The following is a 17,795-nucleotide window of genomic DNA, read 5'->3' as shown; positions in this document are numbered from 1 at the left end:
TAGTCAGTTGCTTACTCATCAGCTCCAGTTGGTATCTTTTATTTTTTTTTTTTTAAGATTTTATTTATTTGAGACAGAGAGAGAGAGTGAGTGCACAAGTTGAGGGAGGGGCAGAGGGAGAGGGTCAAGCAGACTCCCCACTGAGTGGGGAGCCTGATATGGGGCTCAATCCCAGAATCCTGAGATCATGACCTGAGCCAAAGGCAGATGCTCAGCCAACTGAGCCACCCAGGCACCCCATATCTTTTTTTATTTTATTTTTATTTTTTTTAAAGATTTTATTTATTTATTTATTTGACAGAGATCACAAGTAGGCAGAGAGGCAGGCGGTGGGGGAGGGAAACAGACTCCCCGCCAAGCAGAGAGCCTGATGCGGGGCTCAATCCCAGGACCCTGGGATCACAACCCAAGCTCAAGGCAGAGGCTCTAACCTACTGAGCCACCTAGGTGCCCCTCTTATTTTTTTTTTTTTAAAGATTGATTTATTTGTTTTAGAGAGAGAGCTTGTGTGCTTGTGCCTGGTGGGGAGGAGCAGAGGGAGAGAATCTCCAGCAGACTTCTTGCTGAGCACGGGAGTGGGACATGGGTCTCAATCCTATGTCCCATGATATCATGACCTGAGCCAAAACCAAGAGTTGGACACTTAACCAACTGAGCCACCTATGTGCCCCCTCCAGTTGGATATCTAATTGGCTTTTCTTTTTTTAAAAAAATATTTTATTTATTTGATAGAGATCACAAGTAGGCAGAGAGGCAGGCAGAGAGAGAGGAGGAAGCAGGTTACCCATGGAGCAGAGAGCCCGATGTGGGGCTCAATCCCAGGACCCTGGGATCATGACCTGAGGGGAAGGTAGAGGCTTTAACCCACTGAACCACCCAGGTGCCCCTCGAATTGGCTTTTCAAAATCAATGGGTACAAAACAGAACTCTTGAATCTTGTACCTCTTTCCCAGTTTTTCTCTAAGGCTTTCCCATCTCAATAAATTTAATCCATTAGGTGCTCAGGCAAGACAATTCAGAGTTATCCTTGACTTTTCTCTTTTACTCTACCTCATATTCAGCATATCAACAAATCATGTCTGTTAAGTGTTTGAAATTTATCCGTATCTTGATCACTTCTGACATTTCCATTGTCTGTGACCCAATTAAGCCACCTCTGCCTCTTGCCTGGGTTGTTGCAATAGCCTCCTTTTTGGTCTCTCTGCTTATGCGTCAGCCTCCCTATAATCTCTTGTGTATACAGCAGCCAGAATACTCCTATTTAAAGTGTAAGTCAGTTCATTTTCTTTCTCTGCTCAAAATCTTCTGTTATTCAGAATCAAAATCCGAATCTTTACTATTGGGACGCCTGGATGGCTCAGTCAGGTAAGCGTCTGCCTTCCATTCAGGTCATGATCCCAGAGTCCTGGGATTGAGTCCCACATCAGGCTCCTTGCTCAGCAGGGAACTTGCTTCTCCCTCTACATGATGCTCCCCCTGTTCATGCTCTCTCTCTCCCCCTCCCTCTTTCTCTCTCTGCCGAATAATAAATAAATCTTAAAAACAAAACAAAACAAATCCCAAAATCTTTACTATAGTTTTTTTCTCTTCTAATATTTATACTTTTGGTTTCTGTTCTTTCGCTTGAGACCTTCGGTGTAATGTTGAGTTGTTGAGTGAAGTAATGGCAGTAGACACCTGTATCTTGTTCCTGGTCTTTAAAAGAATGCTTGTGATTTTTCACTATCAAGTTTCATCTTTACTGTGGTTTTTTTTGTACCTATGTATACCTGTTCTTTTTTTTTTTTTTAAGATATTTATTTATTTATTTATTTGACACATTCAGAGAGAGACAGTGAGAGAGGGAACAAAAGCAGGGATAGGGGTGGGAGAGGGAGAAGCAGGCTAACCACTGAGCAGGGAGCCCAATGCAGAGCTCCTTCTCAGTACCCTGAGATCATGGCCTGAGCTGAAGGCAGATGTTTAACAACTGAGCCACCCAGGCACCCCCTACCTGTTAGTTCTTATCACAAAAGTGGCATGTAATTAATCACATCCAGAGGCATAGGGGCATCTGTGTGGCTCAGTCAGGTAAGTATCCAAATCTTGATTTCACCCTGTGACAGACTTCCCACTCAGCAGGGAGTCTGTTTGTCTCATCTCCCTCTGCTCTTCCCCCTGCTTGCACTCTCTTTCTCTCTCTCTCTCAAATAAGTAAATAAATCTTTAAGAGAAACTTTTTTTTTTAATTTTTTTTATTAAGAGAGAAAGTGCAAGCAGGGCGAAGGGTAGAGGGATAGAGAGCAGGCTTCATGCTCAGTGCAGAGCCTGATGAGGGGCTCAATCTCAGGGCCCTGAGATCATGACTTGAGCCAAAATTAAGAGTCAGACACTCAACCAACTAAGCCACCCAGGTGCCCCAATAAATAAATCTTAGAAACACACACACACACACACACACACACACACACACACACACAAACCTGGGGCACCTGGGTGGCTCTAGTTGGTTGGGTGTCTGCCTTTGACATGGGTCATCATCCCAGGGTCCTGGGATCAAGCCCCACATCAGGCTCCCTGCTGCTCCAGGAAGCCTGCTTCTCTCCCACTCTCCCTGCTGGTATTACCTCTCTCGCTGTCTCTCTCTCTCTGTCAAATAAATAAATAAAATCTTAAAAAAAAAAAACAAACAACAGTTGCATAAAACAATTACTAATTCCCCTAGATCCATGGGTTGACTGGGGTCAGCATTCTAAACTAGGACTGGCTAGAGTGTTTTGCTGTGTGCCACCTGTTTCTCTACCCGGATAGGCTAGGCATGTTCATAGTGACAGAAGAAAAGGTAAGAGGACAAGTATGGTTTTGCAACTGCTTCCATGTCTCTGGGTCCTAACTTCTCTGTCAACATTCCAGTGGCCAAAGCAAGTCATATGACCAAGCCCAAAGTATACTCTGTCTAGAGTGGAGATGGTAGGAAGGGAGAAAAGATTTCTATGCAATGATAGAATACATTAAGTAATTTTCTAAAATTAAACTAATTGCATTTATAGAATAAATCTAACTTGATCTTGATTTTTTTTCTTCTTCTTCCTCTCTTCCCCTCCTCCTTCCTATCTTCCTCCTCTCCTTCTACAATATTAGACTTGGGTGTTTTTTTGTTTTTTGGGGGGGTATTTTACAATTTAATTTTTTATTAGTTTTATATTGAAATATAATTGAAATACTATATAATTCACCCATTTAAAGTGTAAAATTTAAAGTGTTTTTGTTGTATTCACTGAGTTTTGCAACAATCATCACAATGAATTCTAGAGTATTTTTATCATTCCAAGAAGAAATCTCATATCCATTGACAGTCACTCCCTACATCCCCCTCTGACTCCTTCACCCATAGTCCTAGGCAGCCATTAGTTAAAACTTCTCATTGTGCAGATTTGCTTCTTCTGGACACTTCTATATGGAATGGTGCAATATATGGGCACTTGTATCTTTCTTTCACTCAGCCTAGTGTTTTCAAGTTTCATGCATGTGCTAGCATGTATCAGTACTTCATTCTTTTTTATTGCCAAGTAATATTCCATTGTGTGAATGTACTGTGTTTATCTGTTCATCAGCTGATTGTCATTTGGGTTATTTCCACCTTTTGGCTGTTACAATGATGCTCCTATGAAGATTCATGTATGGGTTTTTGTGTGGACATACATTTTCATTGTCTCTTGTCCCTTTTGATGTGTTTGTTCCTCTTTTACTATCTTTGGTTTAAGCTAATATTTTTTAGCATATAATTCTAGTTTTCCTAATTGCTTAAACATTCTAGCTTAAGAATTTTAGTTTAGTCTAAGTATTTTAGTTACTTTCTTAGTGGTTGCTCTAGGGATTACAATCTAGTCAAATTATTGAAAGGCAAACACACAGTTACCTAATGCAGTTGATTTGCTTATGTAGTTGATTTGCTTTGGGTAATCCTCTGAGGACCACTTAGATGTTCTGAAGTCCCCCAGCATGACATGTAGGTGCTGGCTCGTAAAGCTATTCATATTTAAATTGATTTTTCATGTAATAAGCTGTCTTATACTACTCTTATTCTCATTGTTTTTCAGTGGCTTCTTATCTAAGTAGATAATTATTTTCTTCTTTTCCAACATTTATGATTCTTTTTTTTTAAAGATTTTATGGTTCTTATTTTTGTTTCATATACTGTCTACACTATCTAGAATAATACTGAATAATAAAGGTAATAGTGATTAGTCTTGTCTTGGTTCTGACTTTTAAAAGATCGCCTAAGTGAAGGACTATCAACTCTACATGCTGGCATTCATTTTTTTTTTTTAAGATTTTATTTATTTATTTGACAGTCAGAGATCACAAGTAGGCAGAGAGGCAGGCAGAGAGAAAGAAGGGGGGAAGCAGGCTCCCTGCTGAGCAGAGAGCCTGATGCAGGACTCAATCGCTGGCATTCATCTTATGTCCATGATGAACATAGCTAATCCTTAGCACTTTTTTCTGCTAAGCCATAGCCCTTTTTCAGAAACCTCACAGTAACATTCCCCTAAGTGACTAGTTAATTGGATTTGGTACAATGAATGAGATCTGTTTGGCCTTGGCTTTTCTCTTTGATGTAGTTTTGATATTGGCTGTTCATTTCAAATATTCTTTTTCATGTTTCTGTTCCTGGTACTAAAAAGCCTTTTAAAAATCACAAATGGATATTTAATTTTCTAAAAGAGTTCCCCAGGGCCTGTTAGAGTGATGAAATGGCTGTTTCCTTTGGTTAATTCATCTTAACTACATTGATGAATTTTATAGTTCAATCATTGCTGTAGTCCTAGAAACCTACTAATCTTAACGTGTATTATTCCTTTACAATACTGGTGGGTTTTGTTTAGTTCATATTATATGCCAGACAGCTCTGCTGCATGCTAGATACACACCTGTGAACAAGACAGACAAAGTATCTGCCTGTATTGGGCTCTCAATTCAGAGGTAATAAAGAGAGAACATTTGCCAGTTATCCCTTATGCTGAGCCTTTGGCAGAACTCACTCAAGGTATGCTGTCTTGATATGGCTCTCCCTTTGTCGCTCCCCCTGCTTGAGCTCTCTCTTGAATAAATAAATAAAATATATTTTTAAAAAAGATATGCTGGGGGTGCCTGGGTGGCTCAGTGGGTTAGGCCGCTGCCTTCGGCTCAGGTCATGATCTCAGGGTCCTGGGATCGAGTCCCGCATCGGGCTCTCTGCTCAGCAGGGGGCCTGCTTCCTCCTCTCTCTCTCTGCCTGCCTCTCTGCCTACTTGTGATCTCTCTCTGTCAAATAAATAAATCTTTAAAAACAAACAAACAAACAAACAAACAAACAAACAAACCCAAAATATGCTGTCTTACAGAGCCTTGAGAAGTCCCAGAATGAGGCCATGATCATTTAGTGGAACCTGCCATTAGACTGGAGGACAGCAGACAAGCATCCTGCTATTTGCTATCCCTGGTTTGATGTTTTATTTAGAATCTTTCATTGTATAATGTGTGTGAGGTTGTTAGTTCTTGAATATGTCAGGTCTTGAATTAAGTTAACACTTATTTGGTGAATTAAGTGTGATGTGGGTCTTTTGGTGGGAGGCATCTATCTGACCACTTTTTCAGGTTCTTCAGTGGCTATTATTGCATTCGGATGTTCTGTATCATTTGGGTTGATTTTGATTTATATTTTCCCAGACAATATTAATTGCACTGAGACTTTGGTTTGGTTACATGGAGTTTCGCATAGTATTCTTCTTCTTCTTCTTCTTCTTTTTTTTTTTAAGATTCTATTTATTTATTTGAGAAAGAGAGTACAAAGGGAGTAAGAGGGAGAAGCAGACTCCTGCTGAGCAGAGAGCTCAACATGGGACTCGATCTTGGGACCCTGGGACCATGATCTGAGACTAAGGCAGCTGCTTAACTAACTGAGCCACCCAGGTGTCCCGAAAATGTACATTTTAAAGATCAATGAAACTGTATGGAACTTTTACAAATATAGTTGAATTTAGAAGTGACTCTGAAAGCATGTCCAAGTTTCTCTTATTATTTTTTTTAATGTGTTTGTTTTTTTAAGCTCATTAAACATTTGCACTGGCAAATAGAGAAGGGAGTTAGAACTGGAAAGGGTCTTTTTTTTTTTAAGATTTTAAGTAATATTCACACTCAACATGGGGCTTAAACTCACAACCTCAGATCAAGAACTGCATGTTCCACTGACTCAGCCAACCAGGCACCCCAGAATTAGAGTCTTAACCATCCAGTGCTTCTCTTTAATTTTACAGATGTGGCTCAAAGACTTGATTTGCTCAAGCCTATACCATTATTAGTTCCATGCTCTAGTCAGGACTAAACTATATAATCAGTTTCTTTTTTTAAAAGATTTATTTATTTATTTGACAGAGATCACAAGTAGGCAGAGAGGCAGGCAGAGAGAGAGGAAGGGAAGCAGGCTCCCTGCCGAGCACAGAGCCCATATATGACCAGTTTCTAAAGTCCAATGCCCAGATTTGGGTTATCATAATCCTTGGTTTATGATATAGACTCATCATTGATCCTGCTTTAATTATTAATGTTTAATAATAAGCATTTATGAAGCCACTATCCCAAACAAAAACTGAGACCTTGATAGTAACGTACATCTAACTGTATGGTCTCCCCTCCCATTTTGTCTCACTCCCTATGGGATAAGCATCTGAAACTCATGCTCAACATTATCTTGCTTTCCTTTTGATGTAGTTTTATTTCAACTCTCCCTTTCTGTGTATTTCTTTTTGCCTATTTCAATCTCCCCTCTGTCAACCATCACTTTGTTCTTTATGCATCTGTTTCTGTTTGCTCATTTTTTTTTTTTTAAGATTCTACATATAAGGGAAATCATGTGGCATTTGTCATTCTCATTCTGACTTGCTTCCCTTAGCATAGTACCTCTAAGTCCATCCAGGTTTTTTGCAAGTGACAAGATTTCATTCTTCTTTTATGGCTGAGTAATATTCCATTGTATATATATATATATATATATATATATATATATATATACACACACACCACATATTTATGCATTCATCTATCAATGGACACAGGTTGTTTCCATATCTTGGCTATCGTAAATAATGCTGCAATGAACATAGATAGGGGTACAGATACCTTTTGAATCAATATTTTCATTTTCTTTGGGTAAATACCCAGAAGTGGAATTACTGAATCATTGTATCTACTTGTTTTACTTTTGGTGGTCTCTTGATCTGAGGAATTTTTTTCAAGGGCCCTGTGATTTTCTTTTAATTCATCTCCACTGAGGGGATTTATGCTTGCCCAGTATTGTCTTAAAATCAAATGACTGATTTGGGATCCACCAGAATTTTTTTTTAAATAAATATTCCAAGTGATTTTAAAAATTAAGGATAATAGTTGACATATAATATTAATTTCAGCTGTACAACATAATGATTTCATATTTGCACTTACATGAAATTTTACACAATTCCTGGTCAGGATTGAAGGCAGAATGACAGGGTTATAGACTGCTATTTTGGAGACCTCACAGGCTGTGTGGAACAGGGCAGGGCACTAACGTGGCTTTACTAACTGGACCCTCATTTTTTGAGTAGGTGTAATCCCAGTGAAACTTTCTTTCCACCTGCACTGGCTGTGCTGCTCCCCAAACTGGGGTTGTGTTGCCATGATGACTATCCACTGGAATCAGGGGGCAGAGAGGCAGTGAGCAGTCCTGTGGGCCCCTCAGCTAGGTCTTTCACTTCCTTCCCAGGTTAGAACACCTTTCCGATCTTCAGGGACTTAGAAATACCGTTTACACAGGTGGAAACAACAATAGTAACAGGCCATTCACCAAGAGAAGTGGACTGTTTCTTCATAAACACAAATCTAAGACTCACTGTAACTTGCTTCCTAAATTGTATTAATTCACACAGATTCTAACTGCCATGGTCAGTGCTGCAGAATTTGTTCCAGCCCCTACCTTCTACTCTATACCCCTACCTTCACATTCTAACCTTCCAATTTCTTAGCTTCACATGCTTTCCCCTGAACTCCCAACCTCTGTTACTATCCTCAGCAGTTTTCCTTTCTCCCATTCCCACCACATTCCAACCAAATACTATGAATGGCTCTTTAGTTAGCACTTAACATCAGCTAGACACTGGGGCCAATTGCTCTTTACGTACCATCTTGTGCTACTGTTTTGTCCCGCTCTTTTTGTCCTATTCAATGAAGTAGTAACATTAGTGTCTTCATTTTATGGATAAGAGACTGAGGCTTGTTAAGATGAATTTGGACAAGGTCCACATCCCCAAGAAAGCTAGGACTTGAACTACTTTTTGTTGTTTTTATTTTTATGTTATGATGCCTTGTCCAAGTAAAAGAAAACTTAAATTGGCTTTAACAATAATGAAATTATTTCCTATAAAAAGGTTGGTTAGTTCAGTAGCTCATCAAGGACCTAAGCCTTTCTATTCTCCCACCCACCCTTGCTGTATTAGGCTTTGTTCCCAGGTTAACCTAGCTTCCCACTAGGTTTCATAATGTCTACTGAAGTTCTGTCATTACGTTTGTAGAAATTCTAGAGGCAGGGAGGGACACCATTCCTCCTTGTCCATCTCTCCCTTTAATTTGTCGTGCATTAAAAAAAAAAAAAAAGATTTATTTATTTCAGGGAGGTGAGGGGCAGGAGGAGAGGGAGAGAGAATTTTAAGCAGACTCTGTGCTGAGCATGGGAGCCCAATGCAGGGCTTGATCTCTTGACCCTGAGCTCATGATCTGGGCCGAAATCAAGAGTCATACACTTCACTGACTGAGCCACGCAGGCGTCCCTGTCATGGTTTTTTTTTTTTTTTAAGAGCATTTTAAGTTGCTTATTTTTCTTATGACTCTCTCTTATCCTGGCAGATTTTTTATTGTCCAGAATGCCATAAACCCGTGCTCACGAATCACTTGGCAAGGGGAATAGGACCAGAATCAAGGGATTAGACTAATCAAGACTCATTCCCAGGGCTGGATTCAAGCTTCCTTGAACCACCTGGCTTCCTTGAACCACAGAACAAAATTAAAGTTCTGTTAGGAAGAAGGGAGATGGGGGTAGAGAATGGGTATTGAGTGTGTGACCAGCAGTGTCTATTATAGAATCCAAAGGTCCAGGTTGTGTTTTGTGTGTGTTTTTTTAAGTTCAGGTTGTTAACCTTGCCACACTGCTGTTTTTCTGGGTTCTCCCCGCAGTTCCCCTTCCCATCCAGCATATTTCCTTAACAGTGAGCCAAGCCTACAACCATAGCTCTAAATGACACATACCAAGGCTGTTCTTAACAGAACAGTGAGGAACATGAAATCATGAAATATATTCCTTGGGGCTGGTGCTCCTTTGGAATCCACAGGTCAGTGACCCATGCTTGGTCAGCCTGGACGTGTCATATTTGGGTGGGGAGAAGAACAGGGGCTCTACCTCCTGGAAAGGTAAACTGGCCTGACCCTGACTCAGCACCAGAGCTGAGTTCCACGCATGTTCCCCCATCTCTGAGAGCTCTTTTCTGGTCCATACTTCTCTGCTCTTAGGATATTAATTCTTTTTCCTTCCTTCCTTCCTCTCTTTCCTTCCCTTCTTTTCTTTCTTTCCCCTGTTCTTTTCCTTCATTCTTTCCTTTCTTCTTCTCTTCCTTTTCCCTTTCTTTTTTAAGTAAGTTCTGCAGCCATTGTGGGGCTTGAACTCACAACCCTGAGATCAAGAGTCGCATGTCCTACCAACTGAGCCATCCAGGCACCCTCTGAATTGGTTTCTTAGCAAATTCTAATTTGTCACCAGTCTTAAAACCCAACATTACCATCATATTTCCTTTCCTTAAACTCCCACAGTAGAAAAATCCTTATCCACTGAATTTACTAACCAGTCACAGGTCTCCCATGTGTCTTAGAAACTTAGAGAAAATATTAGACAATAGAGAAGAAAGTTAAGTTTTAATAACTGAGTGCCAGGTGCTGGGGTAAATTCTTTCCCACACTGACTTTATCCTTAACAGCATCCTGGTAAGTTAGGTTATTTTAACCTTCATTTTGGGTTTAGGGAATTCACATTCAGCAGAAGTTATGTCACTTGCTCAGATGAGGTAAGGTTGGCTTGAGGCCACAAGCTAGTAGGAGCCCATGATAGCCTGACCTCAGGCCCATGGTCTTTCCTCTCCATCCTACATGAACTCCGTCCTACAAAGACTACATAGTGTTTGCTGGTACAAAACACATTTGTATATATTTGAGCCTCACAACAGTAGCAGGGGAAGTCCTGGTATCTGCATTTTGTAAGAGGTGCAGAGATAGGAAGTGACTTGCTGGAAGTCATGTGGAGCGTGGCTTTTCTGACTACAAAATATGCCTAGCAGGGCTTAACGGTATTTGTTAAATGATAATCCAGATGATGGTGGGTATTCAGTAACTGTCAAATTAATGTCACTGCTTAGAGGTCTCTAGGTTCCTTTTTCTCCCTGTCACCTCCCCTCTGGGATCCCCTCAGAGACCCTCCTTTCCCAGGAATTCCATCACTTTGAGTCAACACTCAACAAAGAGTAGCACTCACGTGTCTTCAGGCAGGGGGTTTAAGAAGGAAGGGCCCTCTTTAAGATAGAGCTGAAAGGACCTAACAGTGTTTGTTCTCTCACCTCTCACCTGGAACGTGGAGGCAACACTCAGAGTTTCCCCTACGTCATAGGCTGCATTTATTCTGGAGTAGACAAACCAGTGCGCCCCTGCTCTCCTGTTCTGCTAGCCTTGGCCCTGGCAGTCCTCACTAGTGTTTCTCCCCTCTCTCCTCTCTTGGCACCGCCTCCTGCCTCTGGCCCCGCCCCACAGCCCTGGACACAGTACACACAGCCTGGAGCTTCAGCTCCAAGGGAAACAAAAGCTGGATTCTCACGGCTATGACCAGCACCTTCATACCGGGGCTGAACCCTAAGAACCCTCATTATATCCCAGGGTAAGACTTCTACCTAAAAGCACACCCCTGCTTGCTTCTGGGAATAGGGATGTAAGGACAAGGGAGCTGTGCCACCCAGACCTTGGGGGCCAACAGACAAACTGGTATGGTAGGCCCAGGGCTGAGATATTTATGGTGCTGGATGGAAAAGGAAGAGCAAGGGGATAGTGGTAACTGGGCCCTGCATGAAGCTCTGTGTTGTCTTCTCCATGGTAACAGGGTAACAGCAGAGGGGAAGGGTTGAAAACCCAGAGAGGATGGAGAAATGCCTGCTTCAAACAAACATAGAGCTGAATCCAGGGAAAAAAAAAAAAGGAAATCAGGGCTTCAGAGGTCTCTGTATATCTGGGGGTGGTGGAGCAGGGGGGAGTGTAGAGGCGAGCGGTGAGTCCTATGCTACAGGTACACTGGACACTGCCCACTACTTCGGTTCAGCATGGGCCAGACCTATGGGCAGATGACCGGTCAGCTACTTCGAGGATCTCCTGGCCTAGCCTGGCCCCCTGCCCATCGCACACTTCTGCCTCCCATCCGTCCTCCGGCATCTCCTGAGGTTCCCAGGGGAAGCCTGCCTGTCAGGCGTGGGCATGAAAGACTCAGTTCCAGCATGATCCCTGGGTATACAGGTATGTATGGATAGTCTGAACAGATGTCCCGAACCTAGAATGTGTGCCCCAAACACTAATCAAAATCTTCCTTGTCCCCTTCCTCCCAGGTTTTGTGCCCCAGGCACAGTTCATCTTTGCCAAGAACTGCAGCAGGGTCTGGGCTGAGGCTCTAAATGATTTCACTCAGTGGTCTGGGGGACAAGTCAGTCAAGAGCTGCCAAAGGAGGCCGAGGGTAAAAAAGACACCAAGAAAGACCAAGAGCCAAAGCCTGAGTCAGAGCTGGAGGCAGAGAAGGAGCCAGAGCTGCAGCAAGAGGCGGAACAAGTGAGACCAAGAAGGGTAGAGGGGGTCCAGGGGCTTAGGAGTGGGGAGCCTGACCTCTTGTGAGGTCGGGCCGGTGGCCACGAGTAGCATGGCTATGGGTACCAGGAATGTGGACTCAACTGCCAGCTTCACTTCCCAGGGAGCTTCTGCTGGAGCATGAGGGCTGAATTGGATAGCCTTATTTTTTTCTCTGACTTCTCCTCCCAAGGCTTCCCCCTATTCCATGGATGACAAAGATCCTCGCAAGTTCTTCATGCCAGGTGAGAGGAAGTGGGTAATGACTAAAGGCATGGGGAGGCCCCCAAAGGGTCCTAACTCAGTATCCTCACCCCCCAGGCTTCACTGGTTACGTGCCCCGTGCCCGCTTCCTCTTCGGCTCCAGCTTTCCTGTGCTCACCAACCGGGCGCTGCAGGAATTTGGACAGATGTATTCAGGGGGCAGACCCCAGAAGGATCCCAAACCTCTCCCTCCACTTTCTAGGACCTACCCTCAGAACCTGGGCCTTTTACCTAATTATGGGGGCTATGTGCCAGGTAAGGATAGCCCCAGAGGGGACTGGAATATTTGTGTGTGTGTGTGGAATGGGTGGAAGTGGCTTGGGAGAGTTGGAATAGATATGGGGGGGGGGTGGCCTTGGATCATGTACTTTAGCTTTCTCACTGTGCGAAAAAGGAAATGGAGATAGCTCACAGTGGGAAGTGGTGACTGGATTTTAGAGGGCTTAGAAACTGGTCTCCATACCACTGGCTACAAGTGACATGACTCTCTTGTCCATACAGGGTATAAGTTCCAGTTCGGGCACACATATGGGCATCTCACCCATGATGCACTGGGCCTCACCACCCTCCAGAAGCAGCTCCTGGTGTAGGTACCTGGACTTCAAGGTCTTTCTTCTCTGTCTTCCTATCCCAGTCATCCTTTTGGAAGGAAGAGAAGTGGGCCCGAGGGTGGGGGGAGGCACAAAGAGAAATGGTTTGGAGGCCGAGCACCTTTTTTATTAATAGGTGTAATAAATAAATAAATAAATACATAAACAGAAGCCTGGGCTCCTCCTCCCTCTTCTGACCACCAGGCACTGGCCACAGCCTATTTACATTTGGGGGCTTAGGGAGCTGGCCCCAATACTGTCACCTCTCCTCCTACCTGGCTTAGGGAACCCTGCAAATGGGCCTCTGGTCACCTCCCTCCACAGGGACATGCTTATCTGTACCTATGGAAGGGCTGGCCCAGATGGGCTGGGGAAATCCTGGCAGCCCAGTGCTGCATCCCTTCCCTCCTTTCCTGGGTGGAGGTCTGGATGAGGTCACTGGGACAGTTAATGGGGAGTAATTAATACTGAGCACAGGGATGTATGGCCCCCAGCTCTCAGTCTACTCTCTGTGGCCAAGCCAGAGGGCTTGGGAAGGGCTCTCAGGCTCTGAGTCAGGGGTTATGAGGGTCCCTGAGGCCACCAGCATGCACAGGGCCTCAGTTTTGGCTGCTTCCTGGGGTTGGACATGGAGTTGGGGTCAAGGTCACATAGGCCAGAGGCACCAGGCCGGTGTCGGGGCCACGGCTGCAGCGCAGCCAGTCTCCTCCAGCTGGCCCCAGCACCCGTAGGATATCTCCCTTGTGGAAGCTCAGCTGTCCAGGGCCTGTAGCCAGATGATGGCACAGTGCCTTCACCTCGCTGGGGAAACAACAAATGGAGGTCAGAGAAACCCCTCCCAAAGCCAAACCCAGCCCCCCCCAATCCTATCTTCCAGGGCTTACCATGGAGGCTTGGAGGGCAAGACTGGGGAGTGTGGCTCCTGCAGGCTCTCCTTGGGCTCTGGCTCTCGGCGGGCACCCACCGTCTGTGCCACTAGTTGGAACATGGACTTGTCCAGGCTCAGCCAGTCAGACGGTAGCCTAGGGGAGAGCAACCGGGGCTCTAGCTCTATCTGTGCTTTGGCTTAGATAGGCTCCCCAAATCCCTCCATCTACACCTTGGGTTGCCTCTCACCTGTTTGTGGGCCGGGTCTCCCGCTGAGCCTTTCGGGAGCCAAAGAGGTGTCCCCACTTGATGCCCCCGGGTGAAGGCTCTGAGGCTCCTTCCTCATTTTCTGCTGGGGGGGCAGTGGATCCTTCCCTCTCCCGGCTACCCCTCAGCTCAGCCAGCACAGAATCGGGGGGGCTTCCCATCCAGAAGGGCCAGCCCCTGTCCCGGCCAAGGGTCTCCTCAGGGGCAGGGCAGGCCTCTGCCCCCTCAACTACTCCCTCTCGGGGGGGTGGTCCTCCGCCTCCAGCCCCTTTCTTTTTCTCACTGCTATTGCTGCCACCACGGGGGAACCTAGAGCCCTCAGTTGAGCCATCTATGTAGACCTGGGAACTCTGCATGAGCTGGTACCACCAGCCAGCCTGCCCGCCTCGGGCCCACCTGCCACGCCCTGAACCCCCAGCTGCCTCTGCCACCTCTTCTGTCTCCTCTTCCTCCTCGTCTTCTCCACCTTCAGGGGCACCCACACCCTTCACCCGCTCCCCATGGACTGCCCTATCCATGTCTCCAGGCCCCTCCTGGCCCCTGGCCCGGGCCAACTGCAATGTCGAGTGTGCAGACAGCAGCAGATCCTGGGACACCCGCAGCAGCTCCTTGTGTTGCCGCTGCTGCTGCCCACTTTGCAGGAGCCGGTGCTGGAATAGCAAGTCGAGGCTGAAGGGCAGCAGGGCCAGGGGCTGCAGTAGCAGCAGCAGTTCCTCGAAGAGGCCGGGGCACACGGTATGCGCTGCACTCAGGAAGCCCCATGGTTGGTAGTGGGTCTGGATGATATCTAGGGGAGCAAGAGAGAGAGCCTGAGCCCCACAGAGAAGGAGAGCCTGGCCTGGGGGGGTGGTGCCTCCAAGAAGTGGCCCTGGCAGAGCTGCTGCATACTGCTGCACAGGCTAGGCACTGTGGCTTTGGGTGGACGCCAGCGCAAAAGAGGCCGTCCGAAGTTGGTGCAGGTCGTGACCTCTACAACCCTAAGTGGCGGCCTCAAGTTCATAGGAGAGGTGTGGGGATTCCTGGCCACCCTGACTTCCAGATTTCCTGAGTATCCTGCTGACTCCAAGGCTCTAACACAAGTAGAAGCTGGGGAGAGACTGGGCTGGAAGTCCAGGCTCTGAAGATGATCGCTTGGGTGGTCTCCTTCCCCACCTTCATCATCTGTAAAGAGCCATGTCTCCCTCTTCTGAGCCTCTGAGATCTGGCCTATATTGAGTTTGCAAGAGAGAGTAGTGTTCCGGGCATTACCTTCGTGGTTATAGAGGTGATTAAACCAGAACTCCAGGGACCGGATGCTGTAGGAAAATAGGCAGAGTTGAATCTTTGTGGAGACAGCCAGATGATAAGTTACAAAGAAGACAGACATGGGGTCAAACATAGGGCAGAGGCATAGGTACACCTCCCTTCTATGGCAGGGATGTTACCTAGTTCATTTCATGTAAAATAGTTCTGGAAAGTCAGTGGGGGATGTGATTCAAAAGTCAATGACATCCCTCTAGAATGGATGTGGCTTGCCTAGGACCCCAAAAGTCAGGGCAGCTACTGAGAGTACAGGGTACACATCTCAAAGGGGATGACCCAGGCTCATACTTGAGAAGCAAGGATACTGTAATGTGGATCTCAAGGGGATCTTATGGTCAGGCAGGATTTGGAAGTAGTGCTGGAATTGGGTGGATCAAGGTTTACAATATCCAGAGAACCACATTAATTTTCAAATAAGCCAGATTATGAATTTATAAAAGCAAAAGACCATGTTGGTGAGCAGTGCCAGAGGGCTATGGGTATGGTGGGAAACCAGGGACACACTGAGAGAGGCTGAAGCTAGATGGGGAGAAAGTGAGCCTGGGCCCTGGCCACAGAGCCTGCAAATTCCCTTGCCTCTCTCAGCCTAGGGATTTGGTTCCACAGACGTGGCAGAGCCCAGGGGTGATGGCTGTGGTTTGTCGCTCCTGCTTCCCCACACACTCACTTCAGCAGGCCGAGAATGAAGGCGTTGAAACGCATGGTGTGACTGGTGAGTTCTGGGAACTGGCTGACCTTGTTGTAGAGGCCATGCAGGACCTTGGTGGATGGGCCTGAGGGGAAGCCAGAGTTAGCAGTCACATTCCCAGTCTCCTGAATCTGAATCTTCGCCTGGGTTCATCTTGCCACCCAGCACTTACCTAGCTGTGTGGAAGCCTCAACCACACTCCACGGCATGTTCTTGCGTTGCCCAATGATGACATCTAGCACGAAGGCCTTGAGCCCATCCTCCAGCACAGCCTGGACTGCAGGGCACAAGTACTTCAGAACCAGGTGGCCCACATTGGGGCTCACAGAACTGTTCCCCAGCTTTGCCTGTGGATGCAGTAGAGAAGAAGAAGGAATCGTTTGAAGCCCAACCTTGGTCTTCTCTGACTCTCTTAGGCCTCAGCGTGCTTCTCTTGCAATCCCCAGCCCAAAGTACCCGATTCTGAGTTCTAGGTGCAGGAGAGCAGAAGGCGGCAGCATAGAATGGGTGAGGGTCAGCAGGGTAGAGCTCAGCTTGCCAGTTTTTTGCCTACCTTCACCCCAGGATCCCGGCTTGTGCCAAAATGGGCCACGATGAGGTCCACGGCAGTGTTAACCGCCTTTACCAGCCCTGCAAGTGAGAACTCCATGTGACGGATTCCTAAGCAAGTCCCTCGGCAACTCAGCTGAAACTGAGTCCTCAGTGAAGAGAGATTGGGGCGTCTACTCTCTCTCTCTGTCCCTGCACATGGCCCCGGCCCCTTCCTGTTTTTGCCCAGTTCTCAAGCCTTGTTACTTTTTTCACTGCCAGTGGGCCCGTCCCAGCGATTGCCTCTTCAAGACCCTCTTGCTCCAGTCCTGGATCAAACTAACTATCCATCTTCTTCGCTATAAGAAACCAGGCTAGTGGTTGTTGGAGAAAGTCCAGGGCCACTCACAACAGTGGCCGACAAGGGTACCTCTTTGACCTCTTTGACACACTGCTTATGCTCTCACATTGCCAAGTTTTTACCCTCTTCTCAAACTCTTGGTTTGACTTTACTAAGAGAATAGAGGCCACTGGTCAATTCAACTTCACGATCCATTCAAAAGACATAACTACGTTCTATCTATCTTCCTTCCTGCCCCCCTCAATCTCTACCTTGCTCAAGGTTCTTCCCTTTTCCCAGCTTTGAACTCCCCACTCTGCCTCTACAGGGGACTTCAGCTTCATCCTTCTCCCTTCCCACAGCCTTCCCTTCAGCCCACAATTATGCTCAATTCTTTCCCCATCATCTCACCGAAACAGCCCTCTCTTAGTCCAGTGGTCCCTTATTTGCTGAATCTCTTAGTAGATGTTACCATCATGCCTACCCAAGCTGGTAGGCCCTGTGGTACTTATACTCCCATTAAAGCTCATGGCCATTTATGACATGGCAATCTCCCTCACTCTCCTTAGCTCCCTGAGGTAAGAGACCAAAGCCTGATTCTTAAGCATCTGATAAATGATCCTTGTGCACTCATGCACACTCGCCTTACAAAATGCACAGACTTCAGCCTCTTGCCCCAGTTCCTGTGCTGATTCCTTTCTAGCACTTTCCCTATCTAAATAGGGAAATATTCTGGAGGACCAGACAGTAGGGCAATAGGCACAAAAAGGTACTGACAACAGAATTCCTGGCTTGACCTGGGGGTCATATTCACCTTTTTTCTGAAGCAGGTCAATGGAAATGGCCTCTGAGTTGCCATCTGGGGACAGACAAAACTCAGCTGGAGGCTTCTCAGTCAAGGAAAAGGGATCTTGGAAGTCAGGGCAGGTCAGTGGTAATGGCTTCACTATTTGACCTGGAAAGAAGAGAAAACTCAATCTCAAGCAACATCCTTCCAAGAGTCGCAGCTCAGTTCTGTGCCTCATACTCTCTGGGACA

General features: G+C 45.9%; 2 protein-coding genes across 10 annotated transcripts in view; one reads left to right on the top strand and one right to left on the bottom strand.

Moving 5' to 3' along the window:
- The first annotated feature begins 10,445 nt into the window (after positions 1–10,445).
- On the top strand, positions 10,446–12,936 carry CIMIP2B (ciliary microtubule inner protein 2B). Of its 4 annotated transcripts, none has more exons than XM_082694797.1 (6): positions 10,446–10,963; positions 11,399–11,589; positions 11,679–11,896; positions 12,105–12,156; positions 12,378–12,430; positions 12,677–12,936. In XM_082694797.1, the coding sequence occupies exons 1-6, from the start codon at positions 10,908–10,910 to the stop codon at positions 12,896–12,898; spliced, it is 792 nt and encodes a 263-aa protein (XP_082550923.1). In that variant the 5' UTR covers positions 10,446–10,907; the 3' UTR covers positions 12,899–12,936. The 4 variants fall into 4 exon arrangements, with proteins under 4 accessions (XP_082550923.1, XP_082550921.1, XP_082550922.1 ...); XM_082694795.1 differs by having other exon boundaries at positions 10,448–10,963; positions 11,366–11,589; XM_082694796.1 differs by having other exon boundaries at positions 10,454–10,963; positions 12,233–12,430.
- RUSC2 (RUN and SH3 domain containing 2) overlaps positions 12,871–17,795 on the bottom strand; it is a 70,349-nt gene continuing 65,424 nt past the window's right edge. For all 6 annotated transcript variants that reach the window (XM_082694725.1, XM_082694726.1, XM_082694727.1 and 3 more), the window contains 8 exons: positions 17,572–17,712; positions 16,443–16,519; positions 16,062–16,236; positions 15,869–15,974; positions 15,148–15,194; positions 13,882–14,686; positions 13,650–13,787; positions 12,871–13,566 (listed from right to left, as the gene is read on the bottom strand). In XM_082694725.1, the coding sequence (XP_082550851.1) occupies positions 13,365–13,566; positions 13,650–13,787; positions 13,882–14,686; positions 15,148–15,194; positions 15,869–15,974; positions 16,062–16,236; positions 16,443–16,519; positions 17,572–17,712 (1,691 nt within the window). In that variant the 3' untranslated portion in view covers positions 12,871–13,364. The remainder of the gene's footprint in view (positions 13,567–13,649; positions 13,788–13,881; positions 14,687–15,147; positions 15,195–15,868; positions 15,975–16,061; positions 16,237–16,442; positions 16,520–17,571; positions 17,713–17,795) is intronic.

Source organism: Mustela nivalis (assembly GCF_964662115.1).
Source record: "Mustela nivalis genome assembly, chromosome: 13".
In the NCBI taxonomy this organism is placed as follows: Eukaryota; Metazoa; Chordata; class Mammalia; order Carnivora; family Mustelidae; genus Mustela; species Mustela nivalis.
The sequence above is the reverse complement of the archived record's forward strand: the minus strand, read 5'-3'. Positions and strand labels throughout refer to the sequence as shown.